Consider the following 27,815-nt stretch of genomic DNA (forward strand, 5'->3'; position numbering starts at 1 on the left):
GAAATATTTTCAATAGATAACTGATTTCCTTTTTCTTTTGCATAGGTAAAACAGGAACTTTTATCTAGGAATGAAGAAGCACCTCCACTATCAAAAGCTGTAATCTTCTTGCGGGGATGTCTTTTTGTTGCTTTACAAAAAAGTTTCTACATAAAAGGTGAAATGATAGGATCACTGCCATTGACAACATGGTAATATTGCTCACGACAAGTTGAAATCTGCATCAACCTTTTCGGATATAAAGTCGAAGCACCAACTTTATCTCTGAGCATGCGAAGAAAAGGTTGATGAAATGCTTTCTACATTGCGTTCACGGCGTTGAATACAAGTGGTATCGTCCAATTTGCTTTGTACCGTTCGCATCGTGCTCACAGGATATGGACATGCATAAAACAAGGCCAATCAGTGAAGTCGGGGAATCAATATAGGTGAGAAAAACACAACCGAAATCACCAACTATATCACCCTCTTGGCTTCCCTCCACCATCATATTCTTCTTCTTTCCCCCAGTTCATAAAGGGCCAACGACATCATATTCCATATCCTACACAAAGCTGCCATTCGTGGATTCATTTATCATCCCACACTGAAAAGCTTCACCGTCATTTCAGCAAAAACCTATACAATACCAACCTTAATTTACTATGAATGCATTGATCAGATACAATGAAACATATTTTTTTCCTTTGCTTATTTAGCTACGATAGTAACGTGCCTTCAACAACACTATGCCACCACAAAGGCAGTAGATGAACCGGCGAAATGCTGGATGTTCCCAAACAGCGACTTTGCAGCACCAAAGTGTCGGATTCTGTAAACTCCTGGAACAACTGAAGTAGGGACCCTCCATTCTATAGTTGCATGGCTCCTAGGGCTCAGTTTCACAGGCCTTGACCATATGAACCTCAAGCAGAAATCGTCGTCATCGTAGGCTGGGATCCATGCCTTCTGATCCTGAAGAAACTCTACCAGTGCGAAAGTGCCCTCAGTCATCAGGTCATTTCTAGGACAAGCAGACCAAAAAGTGACTCTTACTAAATCTCCTCTTTGAAGGTGGAATTCAGGGGGATATCAGCCTTAACGTCTCCAAAGTTCACACCGGGAGGCGTTGCATCCAAGATAACTGGGGGGAGCAAACTTATTTGCCTGTCAAGGAGATCCGGTGGTTCCGGACCTGGTTCCATGGTTTTGTCAGTGGTGAGAGCTTCGACTAATTTCTTGAACTCCTGAATGTAGGCACTGTGAGTGTGGGGACCGTAAAGAGTAGAGGCGCCCTGGTGAGAATCAACAGCTACATCTATAAGTCAAGGTGGACGTGGAAACCAAAGATTCACATCCACTATCAAACAGTCAAGTGGACAAAATGCTACTGATCTGAAAGGTAAAGCCAAGCTGAAGGAGCTCTCCCAAACAGTATCATTGCTAAATTTTACCTCACATTTCCAAGAGATAGGCCCATCCTCAAACTAAAATGATGACATTAATTCATCCTCCTACCGACAAAAGCAATTCCCTATTTAGGGAATTTAGGCTAACATTATGAATATGTGGCCAAACAAAAAGAAAACATAATGACTAACTGATAGAACAGTCATGTAACTTGTAAAGGCTTCTTCATTTATGTATTTCAACTCAATATATGACCAAAGCAGGTGTAGGTATTGGCATGTCCAGACAACCAGGGCATCTGAATGGTTCATGCAGGCACCTTTACACAATTAACTTACCTGACATCAGGAGTGGGGGAAAAAAACTAATGAGACACTGATGGAAGCCCTAATGGGGCAGTTGAATCCGCACATGTGGCAGAGGGCACATATTACAAAGAGAGCAATCAGCTAGGAGTATCCATGTAGCTCCCTTGCACCTTATACAAAAAGGCTTACGTACTGCTCGATGTATCAGACATAAACAACTTAAAGAAGTTAAAAAGATATCTCAAAACGGCATTTTTGATGATCATTAGGACAGCAATTTATGCTGCTTAATCCCACAATACTCATGCAGTGTATTTACAGTTTATCACTTGGGAAAACCAATGCCCTAATGTGGGAAAAGATAAGTTTGCAGGGTAGAAGTTTGGTGGCACAATATGAAGTTAGACTGAATATCTAGGTTTGTTCATGGCAGTCCAAGCCATGGACAGAAAGACTGCTCTCCACCAGTCAAGAAATCAAAAAAATGCAGAACAAATCGCGGCCTATGCTTAATTTTTTTGGTCACTGACGGTTTCAGATTCAAAAACATTGTACAGTATTCACTTATGAATCAATGAATTACCGAGGCAACCGACATCTGTGATACACACTGCAAATTCCCCTGATAATGAACCACTTGTACAAATGATGAACTTGGCAATCGCACAAATATACGAAATAATGCTCTAACGAAGATGCTAATATGACCTGAATCAATAGTAAACAGAGGAAGGAAGATTCAGACCTCGTATCTCTGCACTTGATATTCCTCAAATGTGGTAACATACTGAGAATAAGTGTTGGAAAGCCCTGCGATGACGACATGGACATTACTATCAAACTTGTCCGCTCTAGAAGCAAGCACCATCTTGACAGCATCGCGCAGGCGTCTACCAGCCATAGTTGTGAACTCTGCAAGTGCAAGCAACATAAGCATTGGTGGGCGAAATAAGACACAAACCATGATAAACCGTGGGAAATCATCAAGTAATCCCAGTCATCCGTTAAATATACATCATTTTGTTCAATTATATGAGCTTTCTATCTGAGCACCAAACAATTTGTCCAGCCGCAGTTCATGTGCTTCCCTAAATGCTCCAACATATATTGACAGAGGAACAATTAAACAATTTAACGAGACAAGAAAAAGCAACTATCAGGGGCAGGAAGCACTTTTGTTGGTACCTGCAGGTGCGGCAAGAAGTACTAGTTGCCCTATTTGCAGAGTCTGTAGAGGAAGTATTGAAGGCTGCAGTTTGGATAAAACAATTTATGTTAGAACACCAATCAGGCATTGCTGGTAGTTTCAAATGCTGAATAATCTACAGCTAGGACTCCCTTACATTAACTATTGTCTAACGGAAGTTGCTGAATTTCAATTTCTAAGTGAATATTTACACATCTTACTAAACGATACTGTTCCATGAACTCTTCTCCACTTACCGCCCAGTCATATGGTTCCTTCATTTCTCCAGTGTCAAGTAGAATAGGCTTTGGATGCTGACAGTCAATCTGCTCCTGACCAGGTGTTTTCAACAAATCCCTTACCAGCCTCCAAAAGGGATTACCCTGGAAGAGAATCCAACAAGAAACCACTACTGGTTAGGTAAATCAGCCATTAAAAGCTGCTGATGGCAATTGTTAATGCAGGCAATGGAGAGATTTGACCAGCCTTATCATCGCCTTGCTTGAAATCAAAAGCTCCAGGGCCATCAGTTGTTCCAGCAGCAAAAGCAAAGCCCATTGCGGCAGGACATGTTTTAACCACCTGAGTGCCTCCACCAGGTTTAGGAACTGTAACCTCAATGTTAGAGAAATCCACATGAGCATGCTTATATCTGATCTGCCCTATCAGCTGCTCCGACGCTTCATCAAAGAGTTCTGCAGCCTTTTCAAATTGCCTTTCTCCTATTATGCGTGTGCTCTCAAATTCATCAGGATATCTTCCAAATAAACATGGAACAGATTAAGACTCTTACAAACTGAAAGTCATTTGTACATGCTTCCAGGAAGAGGAATCGTACATACCCTGGCCCCCGTCCATAGCACAACTCGTTCTTTCCATTGCAAGTGCTATGATTGAATTCACAAGGCAGTCCAGAGTCGATGCAAAATGAACCAAGAATGTTCGGGCTAACATCGCCACAATTTGTTTGACAGAATGCAGAGACAAACTTTGGCCTATCATCCTTCCTTGAGGCACTCCTCACTCTCCTTGTGTCACGCAACGATCTCATTATAGGTCTTCGTCGAGAAGAGTGGAGCGAACCAGCAAGCGTCTTCTTCATATCTGCATTAATAGGTAAGTTTTGCATTCACTGACCCAAGCAACATCTGTTCTCTGGATAAACTCTCTAATTTTTAGGAGGTAATTGATAATCCATATTTATCAGCGGATATCAAGGCACATCATTTTGGAGATATGTGGTTAAGATGCCAATGACCAGAAGAATTTACTTCATGAGATGCAAGGCACTGAAAAAAATTCACACATCATTCTGTTCGCAAGTTTCCCGTTACATCAAGGGAATCCACATCCAAAGGTGATGTTAAATTTGAAACTTTCTCACTTTAAGGTCCATCTTAGTTTCAATATTTAATTTTTTTAAGCAAAGGGTAGCTAAGAAGTCAGGCATTTAGGAGAATGATGAAGCTTTGGGAGCGTATAATGCAATTCTCCCCTTGATTCTGTTATGGAGTCAACTAGACTGGGTTTGTGTGGTTTAAAATAAGCTAACACCTTCCACATACTACTTACTAAACTTTCAAATGCAATTTTTCCAAGTAATTGGATATTTAAGCCGTACATACAAACATTAGTCAAGATTTCTGTCCTGCACCAGTGATCCCTACAATTATCCTCACCTGTCATTTCGGTCAATATGCTCAAAAAAGCATCCTTTTATGATATGGGAGGACATTTTATTCGGTCTGAAAAAAAAAAAAAAAAAAAGAACTACAGTGCCACTTGTGGATGAGCATAAAACACATAAAGAACCTTTTACCTTAGAAAATTATAAGATTCTCCAGTAACTTAAATTTTAAATATTTCACAGCACCCGATTGGCTGGATTTCTTCTTTATTACCTAGAAGATACCATATTTGTTGCATAAAATTATTTCTCGCCACAGTGGCATTGGATGACAAGGACTGGCCCTTCCTTAGAGTTCCAAAATGCGGTCTTGAACAATGTGACCAAGATCTTTACCAAAAAAAAAAAAAAAAAAAAAAACAATGTGACCAAGATATATAATTCAACATGCAGAGGTCTTCAACTTACGTGTTTGGTCAGAAAAGAGGCATGAGACTCTTCTAGGTATCCTATCTGTTCTAGAGTCATTAAGACGTGCACCTCCAAAGCCTTTCAAAGAATTATTCTTCTCAAACCAGTCTTCCATGAATCGTGCTGCAGCTCCTTTGTTGTCACCGCTAATTAGGGAGTTAGTTCGACTCATTGAAGTTCCATGTGTTGCAAACCAGTTGAAGCTACCAACAGGACCCCATTCATCATCTACAAACTTTATAAGAGTCATTTCTTTGTCGACATTGTATTCGTATTTCTTCCGTTCAGCCTCAGGATTATTGAGATAAGCACTGGGACTTCGGTTAACACCAGCATCAAGAAGCTCTCCTGCAAAACCATGAGGATGTGAAACTTTAAGTACCAACTGAAACAAATGTAGCAGAGACAACAGACATAAAAAATACATAGAGTGGGTTGTTCACTGATTAAGTCTGAAAAAATTGACTTTAATTCAATAGATGCTAATGGTAAACAGAAAGAAAAAGAAAAAGAGCAAAACCCATAAGGTAGAGTATAAGACACTTGCATCGGAAACTTAATCGGGGACAAGACCACGAGTTTTCATCTTCTGCATACAAGAATCAATTAGCTTCACTGGCACTAGTTTCCTTTAATTCCTCAGGTTGGGTTTCTCATCACATAATGCATAATGCAATTAAGAGTGCAATCCAGATAAATCAACACAATTTACCACTTGGACTGAATTAGTCAATTAGCTTCATAATTAGGCTCCATAATTAAGATCTTGAGTTCAGCTAGTCCATCTAAATTACTGTTTTAAGGATGTGACATCAAATTGAAAATGATCTTGCACCTGAGAAATGAGGTACTGCTCAAACGTTTGCTCTCATAGGAATCTAAAACATGTTAAAAATACAAAAGAGAGACAAATAGTCTAGAATCAAGAGGATAGCCAACTCCTCAATTTAACTATGAGGACGGGATCTTTCTGACCCTTGCCATATTCAAACTTAATGAAGATTGTAGAGTTAGAATTGTTCAGCAAATCCAAGTCAAACTACATACAAGACAAGTAAATAAAACAGAAAGAAAAGGGAAAAGAGTAAATTTAGATCATGACTTTTTAATTCTTCAAGTCGGCATTTGCAGTCCAAGGAACGAACTGTCACTGACTACAACTATTAAGCTAGATTCACAGCATGCATAATCGTTCTTGAAGCTAAGGAAAATATTTGTACAGTCTAGCAACAATTGCTTGAGTGAGTATGGTAGCAAACTCAAATAAGAGATACCACCAGGCATCAGCTATTCATGCATGGACCATCAAACTATCATCACCAGAATGCATCATTGCAATTTAGAAACATGTCCAGAGATACGGATATCTCCAATTAGAAAAAGGGCAAAGAGGTGAATGTAGAAGTTCACTAATGGATTAACTCTTGACCAGTTGATTCTTTCTATCTCCATCTTAACAAGAACTCACAACATAGATTTATAGCCATGGCAAGCGGTGAAAGATGGGATAAAGAAGCGTAGTAAAAATATGAAGCATTTTTATCACCTCTATTGACAAAAATACTCCCTGGCCGAAGATTTTCATGAGCTTGTATAATGCTTTTCTCAATCCCATCAACAAGAGCATCAAATGACTGCCTTACAAATCCGAGTGATGTCACTATATATACAATATATTGGAGATAGCCTCCTGGTCCAGCATGAGTGTGAATTCCACTAATTGCAACATTCTCTTCAGTATAAAGATTCCCATATCTGAAAAGTAACAAAGTTGGATATATGATACTATAAGGCTCTTTGTTCAAAGGTCATACCATAAATTTTTTCATAATATGCAAGAGATTCTTCAACTGCATTATTCACAATCTTGACAGTTAGTCCACTAAATATAGTTGCACCATTCTATTTTCTCCAGTGAAAGAATGAAGATGTAAAAAGAAATTGCAGTTTATGCACTTCTTAGAGAGAAGATGATAGCAACTATGTATGTCATTCTCATGTAAGCAGAGATGAATTTCATCCAAATTAATGTCAAGAAAAACAATATTCCAATGAAAGAATCAAGGTCTTAGACGAGTGGGGTTTACACACTTATCAAATAAGATGAAAGAAATAGGTACTTTATTTTTTTAGCTGAAAACCATCCAAACTAATGTCGAGCAAAAGAATTCTCCACTGAAAGATTGAAGATGTAAGAGTGCAGTTTATACATACTTACTGAAAAAGATGAACAAAATATCTACTTCATCCACATGTAAGTGGTATAGTTGAAATTCATCCAAACTACAGTAACAATTCTCCAAAGAAAGGAGGAGTCAGAAGTGTGCATTTTAAATGCTTAATCTAAGGAGATAAAAAAAAAAATGTACTTCATGCTCATACAAGCAGAATTCCATCGACTCAAGAAAAGTGTAATTCTAGAATTGATAATGTGAGGGTAGAAAATTGTATCTACACATGCATGAAGGTCCAAAAGTACATTCTGGCCTAAAAGTTGGACTTAGAATGGCAGCATCTAAAGTTGGATTTAACTCAATGTGGGAGGGATTACCTTGCTTTTAGTCTCTCGAGTACTTTATTAGTCACGATCTGTGAAGCCATACATGCATCAAGATTTACAAATGCTACACGATTCCCTTGAGGTTCTGCAACAATAAAAGTCCGAGCCCGCAATCTAAAGTGAAGTCCAGATGCAATTTGATCCATGTTTGCATATCCCATCATATTAACATCTGCAGCAGGCCCTGTTATATCATAGCTCCCAAGGCCAATTAAATAATTGGAATCAGAGAAATTTCCTTTGATGTTCTGGAACAAGGCCACCAGGAACAAGAACCATCTAGTCATAGAAAACCTCTTGACAAAGAAAGACGTCGCCATATCCTCTTTCCACCACTTGAAATGGCCTCGCTCAGTTCATTTTATCTATGACGAAAGAAATGCCAACTCGTGAATCATTAATTGAGCAAAATTTGTAAAGTAGAACGTATGAGCAACCCAATCGAAGTAAGACTATATGGTTATGCCATGCACGTCATTTCACATCAATAATCAGAGAAGGCCAGATTGATACTCAAGGTTCATGAAATGCAAACTAGCCCAGGACCATAAAGTTAAACTTCTTAGTGACTAACTGCATGGGGAAAGCTCAAAATTCCGTCTTCCCAGCGTCCAAGGTGTGGCATGCGTGTCCCAATACAGCTACATTCTTTGGTTTAATCTAATCTCTTGGCAATTAAGTTCCACCAAATCTAGTCCTGGGCATAGCATGGAAAAGATTCGACAGACTTCCGCATGTCATTCTATCATAAGCTGCTGCGAGTGAGGGCGACCCATGGCAAAACCAACAGGGCACACCCTCAAACAAGCGGCGGACTTCATAACACGCATCAAATCCTTTTGACGCAAGAAGAGTCCACTGATTCAGCTGGACAACAGACCCGGCAGCCTTGAACTTCCATCTTACAATGTTGAAATTCCAATCACCAACAAAGAAAAAAAAAAAAAGAAAGAACGTACTGACAGTAGTTTTATAAGTTCCAGCTTTCTCTATCTACGAATCAAAGAGAATAAAGGAATTCAGCGAAATGTAGCAGTAAAAGAGGAAAGGAGCGAACCGAGTGAAAGAAGCAAGCATCCCATTTCTTGACAACGCACAACACGAACGCGTGCCATTTATATCGCGGGAAGTCGCTAAGTAATTACCTCTTTGCGGGTGGGCCCCGCCGCCATTAGAGAGGGCGGCTGAGTCGAGAAGACGCAGCTGTCTCCCTCTCTCTCTCTCTGTGCGCTTTGCTTCATGGCGATAGGATCGACCCGGCGGTAAAGTGTTGTCGGAGCTTTTCTTGAGCGAAACGACGCGATGCTGGAGTGGAGTGGGGAGGCGTGGAGCGCCATCGAAAGATGGAAAAAGCGAGAAGCTTCGCCTGTCCATTCCGTCACGGGCCGGCACCCGCGGGCGGGGAACGCTCCCGTTTCGGGCGCCCGCCGACGTCGGCTTCAAGTCTTTTTATTCTAGCAAAGCCAAACGAACGATGCCCAACTTCCCAAAGAGCGTCGTACCGAATGCGACCGCTTCCTTTCGGAAAGCCCCCCCGCCTTGCTTAATCACGACACTTTTATATCGCCCGATCACTTTATTGTCGTGACCCCTTGTACCCACCCGGGTCATTTAATGTCACGACTTTCCGTGTCGTGCAGAATGCAACAACTTCCGAAAGCCCTCGCTTAATTACGACTCTTTATTTTCCGATTACTTGGATGTCGTGATCTCTCGATACCATTTAATATTATAACTTTCAATTGACCATTTAAATTTTTATTTCATTCCATTGCTAGTGTCATGCCACATTAGAACTTTAGCACTTATGAGAAGTGTTCTTTTATTTTAAATTTTGACACCAAGTTAACGATTTTTAAGGACTCGTGACGTTTAAGTGATCAAAAAATAATATGACACTTCTATGTGAGTGTTGTAAAAAAATGATAGCATCCATGATGTTCTTTTCCTTGATTCTTTCTTTAGATTGACTTAAGGTTAAAGAAGACGGGATGAGGTACACAAGCTCAATTGCATTTGTAAAGCTCGGGATTTATTAGATATTTGATGGGAGAATCACAAGAAGTTTAAGTAGCCAATGAGTTCAGGTGAATTGTATTTTGTAGGATATTGGTTAATTGCGCCCACTCGTCTTGACCTTTGCAATTTACCCCAACTTCGTAAAATTAGTGACAATGTGCCTCACTAGCATTGACTCTAGCTGAATTTTTGTCAAACATTTTACAGCGCAACTACATGAGATTCGTTACGAAAGATAGAGTGGTTATATATAATCCATATATGTAAGGGAAACATGTAGGCATTATTTCAAAAGACATTTCAAGATAATGTATAAATGTGCATTTGGTATTTTGGTCAAATTCTTACTAGAATTTTGATCACCTGCTCTCAAATGTAATAATTTTGAATTATTCTTTTACTTTTTTACATGTGTATAAGATGAATTTTTCCTCGGATATCAATCACAGGCTATCAATTCGACAGAGTTTCAAGCAAAGTTTGGTTGGAGTCTTAACAGCGGGGGACACATTGCGACCTATTTGTAAAATCACAGGACAAAATTGCAAAATTTAAAGTGTCGGGAGGCAATTTGCGAAGCAACTAAAAAAAAACTCTGGGGCGCAATATGTAATCTACCCTGTTAAGCTCTCTGTTTGGATGCATTTGCTTTGTGTCTAAATTAATGAATAGCTCAACTGTTGTCTCCAGGCACGAGGTTATTTAAACCGGGATAGATGAAACTAACCAACTAGATGCATTTACAATTTATCTCTGGGTTATACATTGTAGGCTTGTACCGTGCATTTTAATGCCTTTATACGTTCGCACACTATTGGGAATAACACATTCTATGTTTGGAACACAACATCTATAGTTCCTTAATCTATAACTCCGATCCTATCTCAATTCTTATTTCTGTCTCCTGTTGTATTATTCTTCAAACCCAAAAGAATGGTTCAGACTCCAGAGATGTCTGATGGTTCAAGAACCATCTCGGGACACCAGCAATTCACCCTTGAATTCAGTTCCTTCATCCCATAATATAAGCCGAGGATGGACCAATCCGCCATTCATTTGTATCAATGCCATATTTATATGGTACAAACTGCTAGTGAAGAAAACAAAAACGAAAACAAAAACCTGAGCTTCTCGAGCATGGTTGAGGATCTCAGAGAACTGCTCTCATTCAGAGAGTCGGCCAATCATATATAATCACATGTCATGGTGCTAAAGGGCCGTGCAAGGACCTCTTGTGATCGCTAGGATTCTCGACAAGGAGATTTCCGGAACGTTCCAAGGGCGGGCAATATGGTAATTGAACCAAAGTCTAGAACACTCTTGTCATTAGTGTCGGTAGTTGGTAGGTTTGGCGGTACGATCTTGTCCACCGGATGAAAACTCGATCAATGGATGTAATCTGAGGGCCTCAAGTATAAGAAGGGTGCCCTCTCCTCATTTGCATCCATCTAACCATTTCAGTTTATCTAAGGCTTGACCGATTGATCCGAGCAAGCCTTGGCTTAAGCATCCCGACAATCCGATCCAAGTCGATCCCAAAGATCCAAATCGATCCAAAAGAGCTTGAGTCGCCGCATGGTCACGATTCCAATCGATGGGCTCGTGACACATACATCTATAAAGCTTATTACTAAACCAAAGAAATTGAAAGCTGCTTGCAAATAGACCTGCTAGAGCAAGTAATGAGACAAACTTACAGCATGCCGGATGAAGAGAAACTCAATCAGTTTCTGAATTATGCAGGCATGGAAATCTATAAAGGCTCCAAGCAGAAGGCAATAAGTCAGCTCCGTTTCAGTTAAAAACACAGAAAATAAAAATAAAAAAAAATTATTGCTCATTTGGAGATGTTAAAAAAGGATAAGGAAAGAACTTTCCTCATTGTGAGGCCGCTAAGCCAGCGATACAGCTCAAAATAATAAAGATTCAGATCATTTACTGCTACAAAGTTATACTGTCCCCTCTAGTCTCAACTGAAGAGAGTACAATGGTCCACCAGTCATCATCGAAAACCAGGCGTCCTCTCACTGAACTAGCTTGAATTGGTCCGAGTTTGATAAGCTGGTTTGGACATAAAAACCATCTTTGACCATCAAAATTTTGAGAGTACATGAAACTCCTTCGTCCTAATTGTTTCCAAGGACGGAACCAAGTCCAGAATAATGAGGAACCGAGCTTGCAGCTCATCAGCCGAAGAAGGAAACCACAAAGCCCCATTTCATGTCGCTCAACAACTTTTTCAAACAACTAGGAAACTTTCTCTATTCGTCTGGCTTCACAACTGAAACTTCTATCACACGGTCCATTCACCACATTGATGGCACATAAACCTGTTCTTTTAAATTCTGTGCTGCACTTTCAGTAGGAAAACCTCTTATGGCACCGATCGTCCACTGTGATATAATGCCTGCAGCAACTGCAAATCGAAGTTGTCTTTCCAAAACGTCTTGATTATTAAACATTTCAGGGCAAGTTGTCAGCTTTCTCAAAATAGCAGCCACAACAGCATCTCCGGAACCTGTCCTATCACAGGTGAAAGGTGTAATGAGAGCATCTTCCGTACCGACGACAACACCATCAAACTCGGGGGCATAATAATGGATCCGAAGTGTTCCATCAGTTACAAATATGAACTTGAGCTTATCATGCCACAATGGAGAGATTTCCTCCCGGGTGTAGTGATAATAATCTCGCCGGTCCTTTGTTTGTTCGAAATTTTCAGCAAAGTATTGAGGTCTATAATTTCTCTTCCTCTCGTAATGATCTTCATCTAGAAGAAATTCCAACTCTTGCCTAGACACTTCAATAATTTCAGCCTCATCCCATGCTCTCTTAATCATCTCCCTTGTCTCATCTCGTGATCTCCACAACGGTAAAGGCATATTCAAGTCGAAAAATATAAGGCTGCCAAATTTTTTAGACCATTTGATAGCTCTGAAGAGCGTCACATTCATTGAAGGGGAGGTCAGCACTTCAGAAGTAAAGTGGAAGATTCTAGCCTGCATCCATATCGATCATCACACCAATCTCAAAATCAGCCAATAATAATGATTTGCCAACCCAAACTACATCATATCATATCATATCGTTTGTTATGTATATTTATATATAAATCATGCATCAACATCAACAGAGCATCGCAGTACTAGTTTCAGACTCTCCATGAATACCCATCTCCTACACAATTCAGTTAATACATCAGCATTTCACAAATGAAGCATCCATTGAAGCCAGCATGAATCCATGCTACTCTCAACTATGTAAAATCAAGTTTCATTTATAAAAATTAATCCTCAGCCTCATCCCATTACATCGCTTCATGCCTCATTTGCGCAAAGGCATATAATCACAAACCATCTTTAAATTACTAAACCATGGAACAAGCACGGCATTTAAAACCTCATGCACGGAATCCATTCAATCCGAAACTTATACATTGACAAAATCAAGCTCTTTCATTTTGCCATGAGCAATCAAGTCCTTCCAATCATCACGATATTGCGACCTCTACCAAAAACAATTCAGGATTTGATTGAACCAATCAGAAAATTCATATCCCAATAGCATTTTGTAAGCAAGACTGAAAATTTTCAGTAAACCTTCCCATTATCCGACAGTCTACTCGAACATATAATCCTCGACAATCAACAGTGCACAATTACGACAGACAACACGACCGGACAGTCGACACAAGAACAATGAATCGAGTCTGAGTTTTACCTCCTTAAGCACAGCCAGGTTCAGTTCGGAGCTCGCGAGCGAGTCCTCAGCCGACTCCTTCACGGTCTCCATCCTCATCCGCCCTCCATCGAACTTGACCTTCATGTAAGTACGCGCCGTCTTCACATCCCCATCGAACTTCACGGCCCTCGTCTGGACCCTCTCCTTGTTCATCGCCAGCACCAGCTCGCTCCCGAACTCGTCCCTCCCGACCTTCCCCATGAACGCCGCCCGCCCCCCGAGCCGCACGTGCGAGATCGCCACGTTCGACGGCGGCCCGCCGGGGGCCCGCGCGAACTCCGGCGGGTCCCACTGCAGCATCTTCCACTGCGAGTAGATGTCCGGGTGCAGCGGGTTGTGGTGGACCCGCACCGTCGGCACGAACTCCCGCTGCGCGGCGCCGAAGCAGCAGACCAGCGGCGGGTCGTCGTAGGAGTCGATCCCGTCGTCGTAGTCCCAGTCGTCACCGCCTTCGTCCTCCTCTTCTCGAGCTTGAGGCTCGACCTCGACCGCGACGGCGACGGCGACAGCGCCATTTTCGGCCTCGATTCTCGCCGAGCGCTTCGCCTTCTTCCCGGCCGACGAAGAAGAAGGAGCTGAAGGAGTGGAAGCGCCCTTCTTCCTTCCTCGTCGAGCGGGTTTCGGGACTCGCCGTCGCCGCCGTCGCCGCCGTTCGCGGAGGATTTAGGAGGAGCCGGGCGAGCGCCGGAGGAGGGAAGGACGGAGAGATGAAATCTGCGAGCGACTGAAGCATTGGGGTCGAATGGCTTACTGGGTTGGTGAAGGAAAGGGGGAAAGCGAGGAAGGAGATGGAGCGATGCTGCCATTGCAGAGTTCAAAAAAGGATCTTCTTCTTCCTCGGGGTTTATCCGTTGAGGAGCATTTCCGCAATTATCCGGTACGAGTCGGGGGTATTGTGGGAATAACGCGCGGTTTCGGTTTGGATCGAACGAAGCTTTCTTCTGGGCTCGCATCTAAAATCAGATCGAACAGTTTTATTTGGGCTCGCAGGCCCTCGCCCAGTCGCCGGCGAGGGTCGCCGGGCCTGGCTGATGTGCGGCGGTCACCCACCAGCCCTTAGCAATTAAAAAAAAAAAAAGTAAAGAAGGAAAAAGAAAATAAAAATTAATAAAAATCGAAAAATATTACAATATTATAAAAAATCTACGTGGTCATGATACGTAAAATAATTAATATTCACATTAGTGATTTTTGATAAAAAAATGGAATAAATACAAAAATTAAGAATTTAATTAATACAATTAAATATTTATAATTGAATTTTTATTACATTTAAGACTTTTTAAATAATTTTTTGAGTTTTTTTTTTTTCGAAAATAATTTTTGGGTTGAAATGCTTAAATTGTGATCAGATGTGAAAATGGGCCTCTTCATTAGGCCGTAATGTCTGGGCTTTCATCACCACCATCAACCAGAGAGACAAAAGAGACCGGAGAACGGGAAGGCCCCACGATTCTAGGGTTTCGCATTCGCGTCGTCGCCTCCACCGCCGTTCCCCATCTCACCCATTTCAAAGGGCCTCTCTCTTCCTTAAGCTCGTTTTCTTCCCTTCTTAAGCTGATGCGATGCCATCTCATCTCTCCCTCTCCCTCTCCCTCTCCCTCTCGCTCTCGCTCGCGTTTTCTTGAATAGATCGTTATTTCGCGAACAAGTCCGTGCTCGCCGAGCGATGCTTTCGTCTTCCGATCAGCTCTGCCATCTTCAATAGCACGCGTCCACGGGTTGCTTCGCGACTTTTTTTCGATGCGATTGGGCTCGCTTTGGATTGATTTCTCCGTTTTTTTTGGGTTGGGGGAAGCATCGATGATGAGTTAATCCAAAATGTTATCCTTGCACTATGATTTTTCCCGTGAAGAAACAAATTGGGGAAGGTTTTATCCTCTGAGATGCTGCTCCTCCTCTGTTTCGTCTCATCAATGAAAGACCTTTCTTTTTTATTGTCTTGTCGTCTTGGAGGATCGATGATGTAATTAATTACTGCGTTATCTATCTGCAGCTTCCCCCCGTGGGAGTGAAGAAATCGATACACGCTGAGATCCCCATCCTTATTACTTCTCTTTGACCCTACTCCATCCACTCCTCCGAATCTAAGACTCATTTTTTTGTGTTATGCTATCGATTGTGGTCGACTCGACTCTGCTGTTTTCTTTTGCTTTTCTTTGGCCATGATGTGAGTTTTATGTATCGTTACTCCAAAAATTTTTTTTTTTTTTTAAAAAAGCATGTTGTTGTGTTCTTGAAAAGAATCACTGGGAGACAATTATATGGCAACAGAGATTTTCTGTAGTACAAGAGTCCGCAATGTTTTGTTTTCATTTGCATTCGAGTCAGCATTTCGTTTAATTCCAAGCATCGTATGGCACAATGGGTAGCTAGAATTAGACGGTGAGGTCAGCAGAAGATGGGGGTTGAATCTTATGCATCAGTCTCGCAAGCATTTTGAGTCTGCGCCGAATAATGGCGCTGCTGCTTCTTGTTGTTGTAATCCAGATCAAATGTGAGCATGCGCGAGTCAGCCAATCAATGAAGCCAGAAATAGCACAACCAGTTAAATGATTGAGTCGATTGAAATCATCCCAAAAGATTTCTAGTCAGGAAGGAAAAATGGCAGTTGCAGCTTCCACCTCAAGTCAAACCCAGTTGAGAGAATCATCTTGATATCTAAATTTGACAAATCATTAGAGATTTTCCTCTTCCACAGCTACGGAAAAAGACATCACAACTAATCAAGGAAAAAGAAACATAATGTAGGAAGTTGTACATTTTGTGTTAGATGTGAGATAATGAGATTATATCGAATGTAATGATGATCTCTTTTGAGATTGGCAAGTGTGTGGAAGATATTTGAATTGGAGGCAATGGGTGACTGGGTTCTTTCCTTCTGTTGCGCATTCATTCTCTGCAGAAGCAGAATGTTGCTCAAGGTATAACTTAGCAAACAAGAAAAGGAAGGGATAAAAACAGACACTCGATAAGAACCAGAGAAGCAGAGAAGCAGTGGGAAAACACAGCCAGACTGTGGGAAAAAAGAAACAAATAAGCATTCAAGCCCAAATGCTCTCCTAATGTAGTTTAGCATAAGATGAGAGAAACTCATCAAGAAAGCTGGGCATTGTAATACAAATAGGAAGCTTTTCTCCAATCAGTATCGCAGCAAACAAAAATAGGAAGCTTCTCTCCAATCGGTATTTCAGCAACGAAAGCCACGTTGAGAAAGTAATAATAGTCTTTCTCATGTCCTTATGAAAAAAGATAAAGGATAGGAAGTAGCAACCTAACACATACCGAATCTCTTTGGACGTTACAGTAGGAAACGTACTTCAGAGTCCTTACAGAGCCGGGGCACCAATCTCAAAGAGGATCACATGGCTTGCCCCGCCTTAAGTTTCGCAAAACCTCGTCTTCGAAGAGATCGGAGTTACTTTCCGCCATAGTTGGGGCGGTCGAATCAGCTCTCGTATGAGCCCGAGGGTTCATCACGGGCGGCAGCAGCTGCTGCTGTGCTCCAATCTTCTTGATGTTAACATGGCGAAATCACTTCATCAATACATTAGGACAGCTTTGAGATGTACGCATTTAAGGTACTGAAAAGAACCCTCTTAAGTGCTTTCAAACTGGATAATATGTGACAATAAACTACATTTTAGACAGTTAATTATCAGATTACAACAACACAAGAAAGCTGAAAATGAAAGAACCAAAGAAGACATCAATTTACAGCAAGAAAAGACCAACAGCAAAAATCTCCCCATCTTCAAACACCTAACGTGCCACCATCTTCTTTGATGGGCTTATCTAAACACCAGTCAGCTTTCACTTGGTCGCACTCACATCTTTGACGGCCTCCTTATCTACTACAATCACCTCCAATTTATTGCACTTCTTCAAATCCACAGGCTCCACCACAAACTCCTCCGGCGCCACCGGACGCCGGTTCCCGAATATCGTCCACAGGTACAGGACCACGAACGCCCCCAGAGCGCCGCTCCCCGTGCCGAAAACCATCGCCGCGAGCACTTTCAAGAAGCAATCGTTCTTCTCATGGGCTCCCAGATTCTTGGCGTTCTGACGGATGGCTTGAGGATCCACCGGCTCCGAGTGCATCGATCGAGGGACATGCCTGAGCTTGAAGCTCCAAGAATGGATAAAGCATGCCTGGCTCGAGTTCCCATTGGATGAGCTCAAACCCAGAAACACATCGCCCTCCTTCCACATCGTCCACAAGTCCACGAATCGAGCGAGGGTCGGATCCGACGGCCGCGACTCGGAGGACCGACTCACCCTGACCTCCAACCTTCTCGACCCAGCTTCGTAATCTATCCAAGAATGGAGCTTGCTCCCGCTATTCAGCACCAAATCAAGCGAAGACAAGTTCTTCGCTTTGACAGGCCCGAGGCCGCCCGCATCAATCGCCACGGCATTCTTCACCGAATCGAATTCAACCGCGACGGTCCCGTTCGAGGTCCCGTTCTTTCCCAGAGGAAGGCCGAAGGGACTATCCATGTCCCCAAATCCGTCCGCATTGAAGCCGCTCGGAGACAGAGCGAACGCAAAGCCATCTCCACCGCCTCCGGACAAAGAAAACGCGAAGTGCGTCGAAAAAGAGACCAGATTCTCCGGATTACCTTGCACGATCTTGATGGGTCTCCTGTACGCGACCGCCCCGGCGCTCGGGCCCCCCGCGCCGGTCAGCTGAACCGAGGAACCCCCGGCGGAGACCACCTTGGCGTCTCCGTACAATGCGACGTTGGACTCAAAGTAGGCGTCTTTGGCGAACCCGCGGAAGGAGAAGGAGGGGCCCGGGTCGTCGGCGAGCGCTCCGAGGGAGACGACGACGAGGGCCAAGGCCGAGAGGGGCCCGACGCCGAGGCGGCGGCGGCGGGAGGAGGTCGCGGCGGCGGCCATGGACGAGGCGGGGGGCGCAGAGCTCCGAATCTCCGGCGAGGCCGAGGGCGTGGGGACTGAAGAGGGAGGAGAAAGCTACTGGGTCTCTAGGGTTTGGCGTGGGCAGGATGATCCCGCCTGCATTTACAGCGAAGTGAAGCGCAAAATTTTTTTTTTTTTTTTGGGGGTCGTAGTAGCTTTTCTTCTGGGGGGGATTGCAGTGAGGAGGAAACCAGTGGAAGAGAAAGTAAAGAAAGGGGAAGAGAGAGAAAGTAGAGAGAGAGAGAGAGAGAGAGGGTTGGAATGGGGGTTGTGAAAATTAAATACGGGTTTTACTCGTTTCTGCAAAACACACTGACTCGCTTTTGCTCAGTGCTTGCTGACTGAGGGAATATAATAAAGCCCCCTTTGCAGCCATGCCCCTCGGGTTTCAGGAAATTGCAAGATCGCGCCTCGTATCGAAATCCATCCTCACTCACCAAAATCCTTCGATTTACGTCTCTCCCGAGCTACACCCACATCAACCCACCTTTCATCCGAAAAACTTACGCCATCTCTTAACCCATTTTTACCTTTTCACTCTACGTCTCCCTTCCGTCGCCCTCCTCAGTGACCTTACTTCGCAGCAACGTCTCTCTCTCTCTCTCTCTCTCTAACCCCTTGTCGGCACCGCCCCGTCACCGTCGATGCCCCTCGCCACATGTTGACACAGCTCCCGATCGTGAGAGAGCTCGAGCTTGACTCGATCGGGTGGGGATTCACACACATAACGAGCTCCATTTACATTTTTCCAGAACGAGATCTTCCGGCTAAAGGTCGTGTTAAGATTGTCACCGGATGTTACACATTCCCTTTGATCACGGCCAGAATGTCGTGCTAAATTTGACGCAGCAATAAATTGTCCTTCATTTTTTCGGTGTTTGGCTTATATTTTCCTTGTGTGGCTTATGATTGTCAATAGGTCTTTGTTTATAGAAACTAATAAGAAGAGGGATATTTAGTTAGGCCTTCCCGACCGACAGTCAAATCATGATATTTGGGCAATCGGTCTTTAATAATTAGTATTGTTCCTTCCTATGTTTAGTCTGTGATATAATTGATTGAGCATGAGCTGGTTTTATGTGAATTCACGAGGCTGGTTGCTGTAGTTAGGGTTTAGCATTAATGGCCTTAAAAGAGTCCAAAAGCATGGGGAAGTGGAAGATCCTGGAAAGGACGAATGATGATAAGTAGTAAAGCCCCTTTTAATTTAATTAAGCTTCGGGGGCCGGAGACCGTATTTATTGATTTCATCTACGTGGAAGATGTCTCGTATTTCAAAATTGTTAACAAAATGAATGCGATGCAATTAAAGAAAAAAAAAAGAACACGTAATTATGCAGATGTAGACATTAGCCATCGCTTTGTTTGAGAAAGCTTTTTAATTGCCGAGACTTAAGATATTACCCAAATTTAAAAAGATAATAAAAAATTACATAATACAGATTTTATGCGTCAATATCTTAAGTATCATAAACACTTAGAATATTTCAAATTAAAAAAGAAAAAAATCAAAATGTATGTGATACAAATATAAGCAAAATTTTAGATGAAGTAATAGACAAAAAAGTAACAAAGTCATCGAGGCATAATCCATCCAAACTATTCCAAACTTTCCATTTAATCATTTGTTGGTATCGATAAATTGGTTGTATATGTAAGCATCATTCTAATCTTACTTTTATATCACCCTAAAACACAATTGTGTCAACCCCCATTGAATTGATAAGCCGATGGAGAGATCGACTCGCCATCGAAGTGGGGCCGAAGTTACCTCACACCTCAGCAATCTCTTCAGCACAAAACCATGATGTGCGATTTGCTATACGAAAGACCGGCCATATACAGGGAGACTAGTCAAGAAACGCCTAACAAACAAATTCCAGGGTCCGGCGAAATCCACGCCGACGGCACCACTCGCGAGGTCAATGCGCGACATGAGCGAGCGGTGGTGCGGGTCCAAAGATGGGCGTGCAACCTTAAAAGCTCTGCTCATCTTACCAAGAGATTCCCCCCACGAGATTCTTGGCTTCCTCCCTCTTTTAATTCTCTACAGTCTTAATGGACTCTCTCTCTTTCTCTGTGAACTCATTGCCCATTTGATTTGTTTATAATGTTAGTTTGATAAAAACAATGATGTAAGGCCGAAAGAGAGAGAGAGAGAGTGGGGATTCAAGATTCGTCTCGCGTTGGAGGACCACGTTGAAATTTGCGTAGCTGGCAACGGACCCGACCGACCCTCTTCCCCCTTTTTTCATATTAAGTAATTCTTTTTCCATTCTTCTTATTTGCCCCCTACTCTTCCCTCTGTCTTTTTAATATGATAACTTTTCCTCAACCCTCAACTGGGGGTTGCTAAAAAACAAAAGGAAAAATTCAAGGCAGGCGGGCAGGCGTGCGAAGAGGAGGGGGGGACACACCCACACCTCCTTGGAAAGACGCGATTCAATGGGGGGAGGGGAAGGAGGAGGGGGCCAGAGCCAGACAGACAAAGCGGAAAGTGGCGTCCCCTTCCTTGGAGCGAACCTTCGACACGCCACTGTCCGATCCCCCTGACGAGTCACGCCCCCCCTCCCTCCCTCCCTCTGAAAATCGTCTTTATCCCTTTCGCTTTTGCGTACGTTACTCGGCACACACCCATGCTGCTCCTTTTCCCCCATTTTCTTTTGCTTATTCTCCGGGGAAGAAGATCCTTCTTTCCCGCGAAACAAACGGAGCTTCCGTGTAAATTAGATCTAATATGAAGTCTGATGCGTTGTCGAGACAGCCAACTCTTCGAGAGCACTTTGATGATGACACATTAAGTACTCCCCTCGATTCCCTGGTACGAGCGGATCATGCCCGCACGCAGGTCTTGTTAATTTTTGGGCAGTGGCCCCGGCTAGACGGCTAGATTATGTTCACGAGCACGAACCGGTCGAAATGGAAGTTGAGCCGCGAAACGGGCAATTTGAAAGACGAATGCTGGCGTATGAACTATGAAGTCTGACTTCGGATTCGAGTTTCAAACGGATGACGGACATCCGAAAAATCTGCACTAAGGACAAACCCACCGCCTCTCATGTGCAGCCAACGGCTAAAGATGGACTAGCTCTTTTGTCTATTGAGTCACTGGCGCAACGGGCGCTCTCCCAAGCGCTCTACAGTATAACCCAACATTGTTCTAATGGAATTCAGCTGTTATTTGGCATTTTCCTCTCGAACTTATTTGAAAATTTACTTCTTTGATAAGATAAATACGGTTTTTCAGAAAGATTTGGCAAAGACCGTTTTGTAAAGTGGGTTCTCAATTTCAACGTATGTCCCACTCTAGAGTCAACCTGAAAACTAAATCAAGTCAATTTTTCTAAAGATCGTCCATTAAATGAAATATTCTCACATTAAGGTCGTTTGATTGGTTCTCATTTTTAAAATGGATTTCTCAAGAGTTCCTACAGCAATCAAATGAGCAAGAAAAATCCGATAGGCATGACCATAATGAGAATTCACGCTTTTTAATTTGAGTCTTAGCTTTGATTCAAATAGAGTTAGGACGATTGTAAATACTCATCGGAAAGCTTATTAATATCATCTGTACCTAAGCAATCGCTAAACCCGTTCTCGGCATCGAAATCCACTATTTTTGCTATTTAATTTATTTGTTTTTCACTTTTAATTGTTTTTTCTTAATTTTTTTTTTTATGGCCAAGCAAATATTGGTTTCATTATTTCAAGGTCATCGCTCAATTAAAGTTTTCATAATAAGTAATTCAAAAACAACTTAATTCTCGATTACACATTCGGTGAATCAGCTAGGGCCATATCATGCAAGCAGTTATCACTATTCATATTCATATAATGTTAGTTCTTGGCCATAAGAACATAATGTTTTCTTTTTGCCAGCATAGGAACATAATGTTGGATAACCAGTCCTAGGAAGCCAACTCGAGGAAAAAAGGCCAACCATCCTCGTCAAGTACATGGTACAAAAGCATCCACTCTTGTCTAGATTTCATGTACGCGAATTGAGAGTGGTTGTAGTGAGATCTGCTCCGAATTGTCCACTACTTTTTTTTTCCCCATATCTAGCGACCGTCACAGTTCGAATTTCATTTAATGTGAAACCCGTGAAATCTTTCAAAACACATAAATATCCACGTATAGAACCACCATATACGATCTTCATAATTTTTCAGAATTTAAAAGTCTAATATCTTGTTTGCTAAATTTTAGGTGGAAAACCCTGTGGCAAACGGATTAAATCTCTCAATATGTTCAGTGCCGATATCTTTTCTAGTTGGTTTTTCTTCAATTCTTAATTCTTCTGGTAAACTAATTAATAATTCACATCAGTGGAGATTATTATAGGGAAATAAATCATAGCAATGATAAGACAAGATTTTTAAGTATAGGGTCTCTCCAATTTGTTCTGCGGACAAGATGGCATGCGACAAGATCCGATCGGGATTGAATAGTTTGTGAATCTTGGTGGGATCGACCAAGTGGTTGGGCTTTCAGTGGAGTCGCTTGTTTTTCCTACTACGATAAGATAGACAATCGATTGACAACGAACAAGAAGAATTGCTCGCAATGAAAAGAAGATTGACCAGCTCGAGCACTACAGACCCCGGCCTAGCATATTCTTTCTCCAACTCAATCAGACATTCTGACGATCCGCTGGATAGAATTTTCTACGGGTCATTATGATGACAAGACACTAATTCTCTCACCTGGTATCGAGTAGAACTTGATCTCTAAATGTTTTCCATTCACTGCCGACAGAAAACAACCCGATCAAAGCGTACAACGGTCAATGGACCTATGCGCCTGCATGCCTCTGGGTCAATCACCCTGCAAATTCATCGTCGAGGGATTAAAACATAGCCATCATCTTCACATTGGAGCCTGCCTGAAGAACGTCAATGAAAACTTAATCAACCCAACATTATCCCTGTTGTCAGGCTTGGCTTACACGCATAGATTTTAAAAGGAGACCGCGGATCATTTTCTATGCCATTCAAGTATGGAAAAAGTGTGCGTTCTCTGATGATATTGTGGGATACATATGACTTATGTCCCAATTACAGCTCATAAATTATGTAAGTGTACGAGAACGCAATCTTACCATGTACCAGGGATTCATCGAAAAGATTCAAAGGTTATGCCACCTCCGGTACAATTTCATCCACATCCAAGTCTACCAAGCTTTCTTTCCCAAATAGTGCAAATCCAATGGTTGCCTACAAAAGATGAGTACATTGGTTATGTTTCTTGTTTCTTGACAAACAGATGCATGAACCACCATTGGCCATTTGAGAAGGTATGGGAAAATGCCTTTGGATTAATGTAGGCAAAAAGTATGCAATATGTCAAGGCATGTTACCTTTTTATTCTTGCGATTCAACTTCTTGAGGCTGCCTTCAAAGCCTGCAAAAGTTCCTGATAAAACTCTAACAGTGGAACCCGGGACAAGAAGCTTGTATTTTTCTTTAGCAGATAAACCACCAACTGTGCTGGAAGATTTTCGGGACTTGTGCTTTGGCTTCAACGCAGATTCCAAAGAATCATCTGTACTTGAATGTAGGTCTAGATCAAGCTTTTCAGACTTGAGCTTTTCAGACACTTGCTCCTCCTCAAAAGCTCGGTCGGTCTTCTCTTGTTCTTCTTTTGCCTTCCTGAAGATAGCTTCCATGTCATCCTCAGATACTGGCCGAGGCTTGTTTATCTGCCTTTTTCTGAATGAAAAGACCAGCACCATAGCTAAGAAAGAGAAGCATGTAATTTAAAAGCAAGTCCGAGGGTGTTCAAACAACTGTCAGAAAGATGAGTTTTGATTTTTCACGACACTTGGAAAGGCAGCACATGAAAATAAAAGATTCTTGTGCAGACGGGGAATTGTAATCCTTGATGGGTAAGAAAGAAGTACTTCTGGCTTAAGAGATTCTCACAGGGTAAGGAAAAAATGTGGCTAGAGAGATTCTCAAAGGATAAGAAAAAATTTGACTTCTCATTTTCACATTATACATCAAATTAGACTGCAGTGCACAGTGGACTGAACATTAACACAATTGAAGGATCATAGTTACAGCTAATGGTATACTTAAGTAGATACAAATAAAATTTTTGTCTTCAGAACAGCCAAATGAAGCAATCAGACATGCTACAACTAAGCCACAAACCATCCTATAATTCTAACAAAGAAGAGAACAAGTCAGATGAAGCAAAGTACAGAATTGCAATTGCTCACGTATTTCCAACTTTCGATCCCACAAAGCCTCCAACTCCATCACATTCTCTAATGAAGTCATGTAACTCCTTGTTTAAAATGCATCTTAAGAAAACACATCCTGGAAAGAGGGGCCTTGCTTTAACAGAATAAGAACCATTCTTTAATTTCCTCTTTTCTTGGACAGCTGGTGCATATACCTGGAAATTACAAGCTAGAAATATAAGAGCACACAAATGAGTAGATATGGTTCCCTGGTGGCTACATTTAAATCACAATACAAGCTGATGATATTAATCAAGCAAGAAAGAGATAGCACCTAAAAGATGATCTGAACAACACATTCAGAAATGGCACTCTACCGTTAAATGATGGAACGGCATCTGTCGATTTGACAATTTCATTGAAGAGGGAGAGTAAAGTAGCTTCAAAATGAAGCATATCAAATGTTATAGATACATAACATCACGAGAAAGCTTTAAAAAGGAGCAGGACTCCTAAATTGACCATGCATCATGAAACTAAGCAGGCAACTCCATGTCCTGGATTGTCACTAAGATTGATTATTCCTCATGATGAGGGGGGTGAGCTCATTAAATCATGTCTATCACACCTTCCACGTTTCATGTCCCCCAGTTCTAACCTGAACATCGAGCTTCCCACCAGAAAGAATACGCTTCCTACCCTTCCTCAGCAATTAGCAAAATTCACCTCACGTCAGTCATAAGGCCACTGATCTCAAAGCAAAAATCTTCTTAGCAAGTACCAAAACATGCGCTACATCTCAGAAGACTAATGCTCGATGCCAAGCAGGATTGTTATCGAGTCAAATCTTAGGTATGGCAGCCAAGTTCGACTTAAAAGTAAGCTGGATCGTCGATTCTCAATCGATTTCATACATAACTCTCCGTATCAGCATTTTGATTAACTACATGCTGAAAATGTAGGAGGAGAAATCCTCCAAGTGTAGCAAAATGATTTCTTTCATCATCATCCACTGTTCCGAGAATTCCTCATTGGTCTCAAACGATTCCACAATTTTAGTATTTTTTTTTTTTTTAAATTTTTGGCTAAATGACCGGTTTACACGTACAGATACTTGGACCAGCTACCAACTCGTACCAAAACATCGAAATTACCCTATATTCATCCTAGAATTCAACAGAAACTTCGCGAACGCACCGAACACAGACTCAACCTCCCTAGTCCACGAATTCTAACGAGACTCCGCCAACTCCTCGTCGAGTATCGAGGCCAGAATCGATCGGTCCGGAAACTCACCTTGAAGTCGACCTCGGGGAAGTTCCTGATGAGCGAGCGGGCGATCAAATCGGCGGTCTCCTGGCCCCGGACGCGGGAGACGCGGACGATCCACCACTGGGGCCCCGGCTCGGCGAGGGTGTCGAGGTTGAGCTCCTCGGTCCAGGAGGCGTACCGCTTCTTGGGCTTCTTGATGAGCCGCTCCTCCACTTCCTCCCGCCAGTTGTAGGCCGCCCTGCTCTCCCGCCTCTGGTTCCGGAGCTGCCTCCGCTCCCTCGCCGTCAGGGCCTCGGCGCCGGCTGGCGGCTCGAGAGCCGCGGAGACCGCCGCCGCCGCCGGAGGAGGAGGCGGCGGGGGCCGTCCGGCGACCCTGGCTATACGGATTGGCGAGCGGAGGAGGAAGGAGGAGGAGAGGGAGGGGCGGAGGTGGTTGCAAGGACTCCATTGGAGAAGTCCTTGCTTCATTTTCTTCTGTGGATACTGGATAGGATGTGATTTCTGTTGATTTTTCTGATTTTCTTTTTCCTTTTTCCCACGGAGATTCAAGCCAACGACGCTATCCAAAAATTATATATAATTTTGCAAAAACTGTAAATTTTTTTTTTTTTTTTTGAATCTTGCGCCTCTCCACTAGTGCTTTGGCTTTTATTCAACGAAAATTGTCTACAGCATATCGCGATATGTAGATATTAAAAATATAAAATAAAAGAATACTCTTTCGATTTTCCGAAATTTTAAGGACTTCTCTCGTTTTTTAATTTCGAGAATGAAAATCTTAAAAAGTAATAAACAACTTCTAAATAGGCAAGGCCCGACTAAATGACTCTTTTTTTTCACACGTGCCTATGGGCCAGACATTAAAATACCATTTAAATTATTATAAAAAGATTCTTTATGAATATGTACATTGATATTTGTATGTTTTAAAAAATTTCAATTGTTCCGGATAAAAGTGAAATCTCTCGAATTGCAAGATTTTAAAAGAAAAAAATTATAAGTAAAAAGTTGATATTTCAGGCCTTGACCGTTTGAAATAGTAAGATGGGAAAAGTTATTATCACGTCAAATGGATGCCCTTGTTGAAGGGTCTAATTTGGCTTAGACGGGGAAAGTTGTTGTCACGTCAATTGTATTACTTGATCAAGGCCTCTAGGAAAACAAGTCTATGCATATTGTGATTGGCACCTTAAGGGTAATATTTAAATATGATGACATATATAGTTGTTTATGTGAGCTTGCCTATATCTTGAATTATAACCTCAACAAATCAAGTAGTCATTGTTTAAATTGATGTATTCTGCCGGCACGCCTAATGGTAGTGTCCGAAGATTTCTCATTTGACCATCATTTGAATGGTTGATTAGATCTATCAAAATAATCATAAATCCATTTCTTAACCTATATATAATAGGCGGAGTTGCTATAGGTTAGTCATATTCAATAGAATTTGGGTATGTGTTAGGTCAATAATTGGTTTGGGAATCCATTGTGTCTGGTGCAGGTTGTAAAATTTGCATTGCATGAAAATAAGTTAAAATGAGACTACATGGATGAAATCATTTCAACTCAGCCCAACCCCGGACCTCCGTCTTTACGTGATAGCACTGGTGATTCTCTGGGCCTAGGAATAGAAACGTCATGGATCGATGGGCTTTAAGCCCATCTGAAGTCCATCAACCATGGCCTCTCACGTCATAAGAGGGGTTCCATGACCGCGACCAAGGGGCCAGTTCCCATCCTACGTCTGGATGTTGCGTCTTCGACGTAAACCCAACCGAACCGAATCGAATTGCTCGATAAGCAAAGGAGAATTAATCCGCCCCAAAACTAAATCGATAAACTAATAAATGATTTTGAGTTGATTTGATCGGATCCATGTTGAACACCCCTGACACGTCAAAGCCATTCGACGAATGTTCATGCTCCATCAAATACGCAATCTCAGGGATATTATATACTCACTTGATTTTTATTTTAGAACTATTCTTGTCATGCATATTTCTATAAGGGAATGACATATTCAATATCTGAGCGTTCAATTTGAATCTATCATTTTCTTTACCTAAAATAAATGTCAACCTATTTTTGTACGTATTTATTTAATTTTACATAGGCAGGTTCGACCC

At 42.1% G+C, this 27,815-nt stretch overlaps 4 protein-coding genes and 2 non-coding genes across 7 annotated transcripts; 2 read left to right on the plus strand and 4 right to left on the minus strand.

Moving 5' to 3' along the window:
* Positions 1–402: 402 nt before the first annotated feature.
* LOC104426397 (neutral ceramidase 2) lies at positions 403–8,905 on the minus strand. The gene is given in 11 exon segments (XM_010039446.3): positions 403–1,058; positions 1,061–1,274; positions 2,443–2,609; positions 2,883–2,946; positions 3,141–3,266; positions 3,370–3,640; positions 3,726–3,987; positions 4,979–5,329; positions 6,528–6,736; positions 7,533–7,906; positions 8,599–8,905. Coding segments are annotated over 10 exon segments (2,325 nt in total). The 5' UTR covers positions 7,862–7,906; positions 8,599–8,905; the 3' UTR covers positions 403–726.
* A 2,675-nt stretch (positions 8,906–11,580) lies between these two features.
* On the minus strand, positions 11,581–13,964 carry LOC104427849 (fructokinase-like 1, chloroplastic; the record flags this gene model as incomplete). Its single annotated transcript, XM_039305339.1, has 2 exons — positions 11,581–12,559; positions 13,281–13,964. Coding segments are annotated over 2 exons (1,377 nt in total), but the record flags the coding sequence as incomplete, so codon positions are not given.
* Positions 13,965–15,095: 1,131 nt separating this feature from the next.
* On the plus strand, positions 15,096–15,193 carry LOC120290092. Its single transcript, XR_005547966.1, has one exon. It is a non-coding gene; the product is annotated as a small nucleolar RNA snoR26 (small nucleolar RNA).
* A 60-nt stretch (positions 15,194–15,253) lies between these two features.
* Positions 15,254–15,343, plus strand: LOC120290093. The gene has a single exon (XR_005547967.1). It is a non-coding gene; the product is annotated as a small nucleolar RNA snoR27 (small nucleolar RNA).
* Positions 15,344–16,870: 1,527 nt separating this feature from the next.
* On the minus strand, positions 16,871–18,564 carry LOC104426399 (probable L-type lectin-domain containing receptor kinase S.7). Its single transcript, XM_039305482.1, has one exon. It carries the CDS (start codon positions 18,204–18,206, stop codon positions 17,115–17,117), a length of 1,092 nt encoding a protein of 363 aa, XP_039161416.1. The 5' UTR covers positions 18,207–18,564; the 3' UTR covers positions 16,871–17,114.
* A 4,085-nt stretch (positions 18,565–22,649) lies between these two features.
* Positions 22,650–26,227, minus strand: LOC104426400. Of its 2 annotated transcripts, none has more exons than XM_010039451.3 (5): positions 25,711–26,227; positions 24,451–24,629; positions 23,587–23,938; positions 23,329–23,443; positions 22,650–23,112 (listed from the first exon to the last, which is right to left on the minus strand). In XM_010039451.3, exons 1-4 carry the CDS (start codon positions 26,152–26,154, stop codon positions 23,363–23,365), a joined length of 1,056 nt encoding a protein of 351 aa, XP_010037753.2. In that variant the 5' UTR covers positions 26,155–26,227; the 3' UTR covers positions 22,650–23,112; positions 23,329–23,362. The 2 variants fall into 2 exon arrangements, with proteins under 2 accessions (XP_010037753.2, XP_010037752.2); XM_010039450.3 differs by having other exon boundaries at positions 22,650–23,054; positions 25,711–26,226.
* Positions 26,228–27,815: the final 1,588 nt, after the last annotated feature.

Source organism: Eucalyptus grandis, chromosome 11, assembly GCF_016545825.1.
Source record: "Eucalyptus grandis isolate ANBG69807.140 chromosome 11, ASM1654582v1, whole genome shotgun sequence".
Taxonomy (NCBI): Eukaryota; Viridiplantae; Streptophyta; class Magnoliopsida; order Myrtales; family Myrtaceae; genus Eucalyptus; species Eucalyptus grandis.

What these genes read in the sequence shown, in the direction of transcription:
- LOC104426399 (XM_039305482.1), bottom strand. Translation starts at nt 18,206, where the DNA reads ATGGCCGCCGCCGCGACCTCCTCCCGCCGCCGCCGCCTCGGCGTCGGG.
- LOC104426400 (XM_010039451.3), bottom strand. Translation starts at nt 26,154, where the DNA reads ATGAAGCAAGGACTTCTCCAATGGAGTCCTTGCAACCACCTCCGCCCC. An exon ending in TCCCCGAGGTCGACTTCAAG is followed by an intron (nt 24,630 to 25,710) that starts GTGAGTTTCCGG and finishes TGTAATTTCCAG; the next exon opens with GTATATGCACCAGCTGTCCA. An exon ending in TGAATCGCAAGAATAAAAAG is followed by an intron (nt 23,444 to 23,586) that starts GTAACATGCCTT and finishes CATCTTTTGTAG; the next exon opens with GCAACCATTGGATTTGCACT.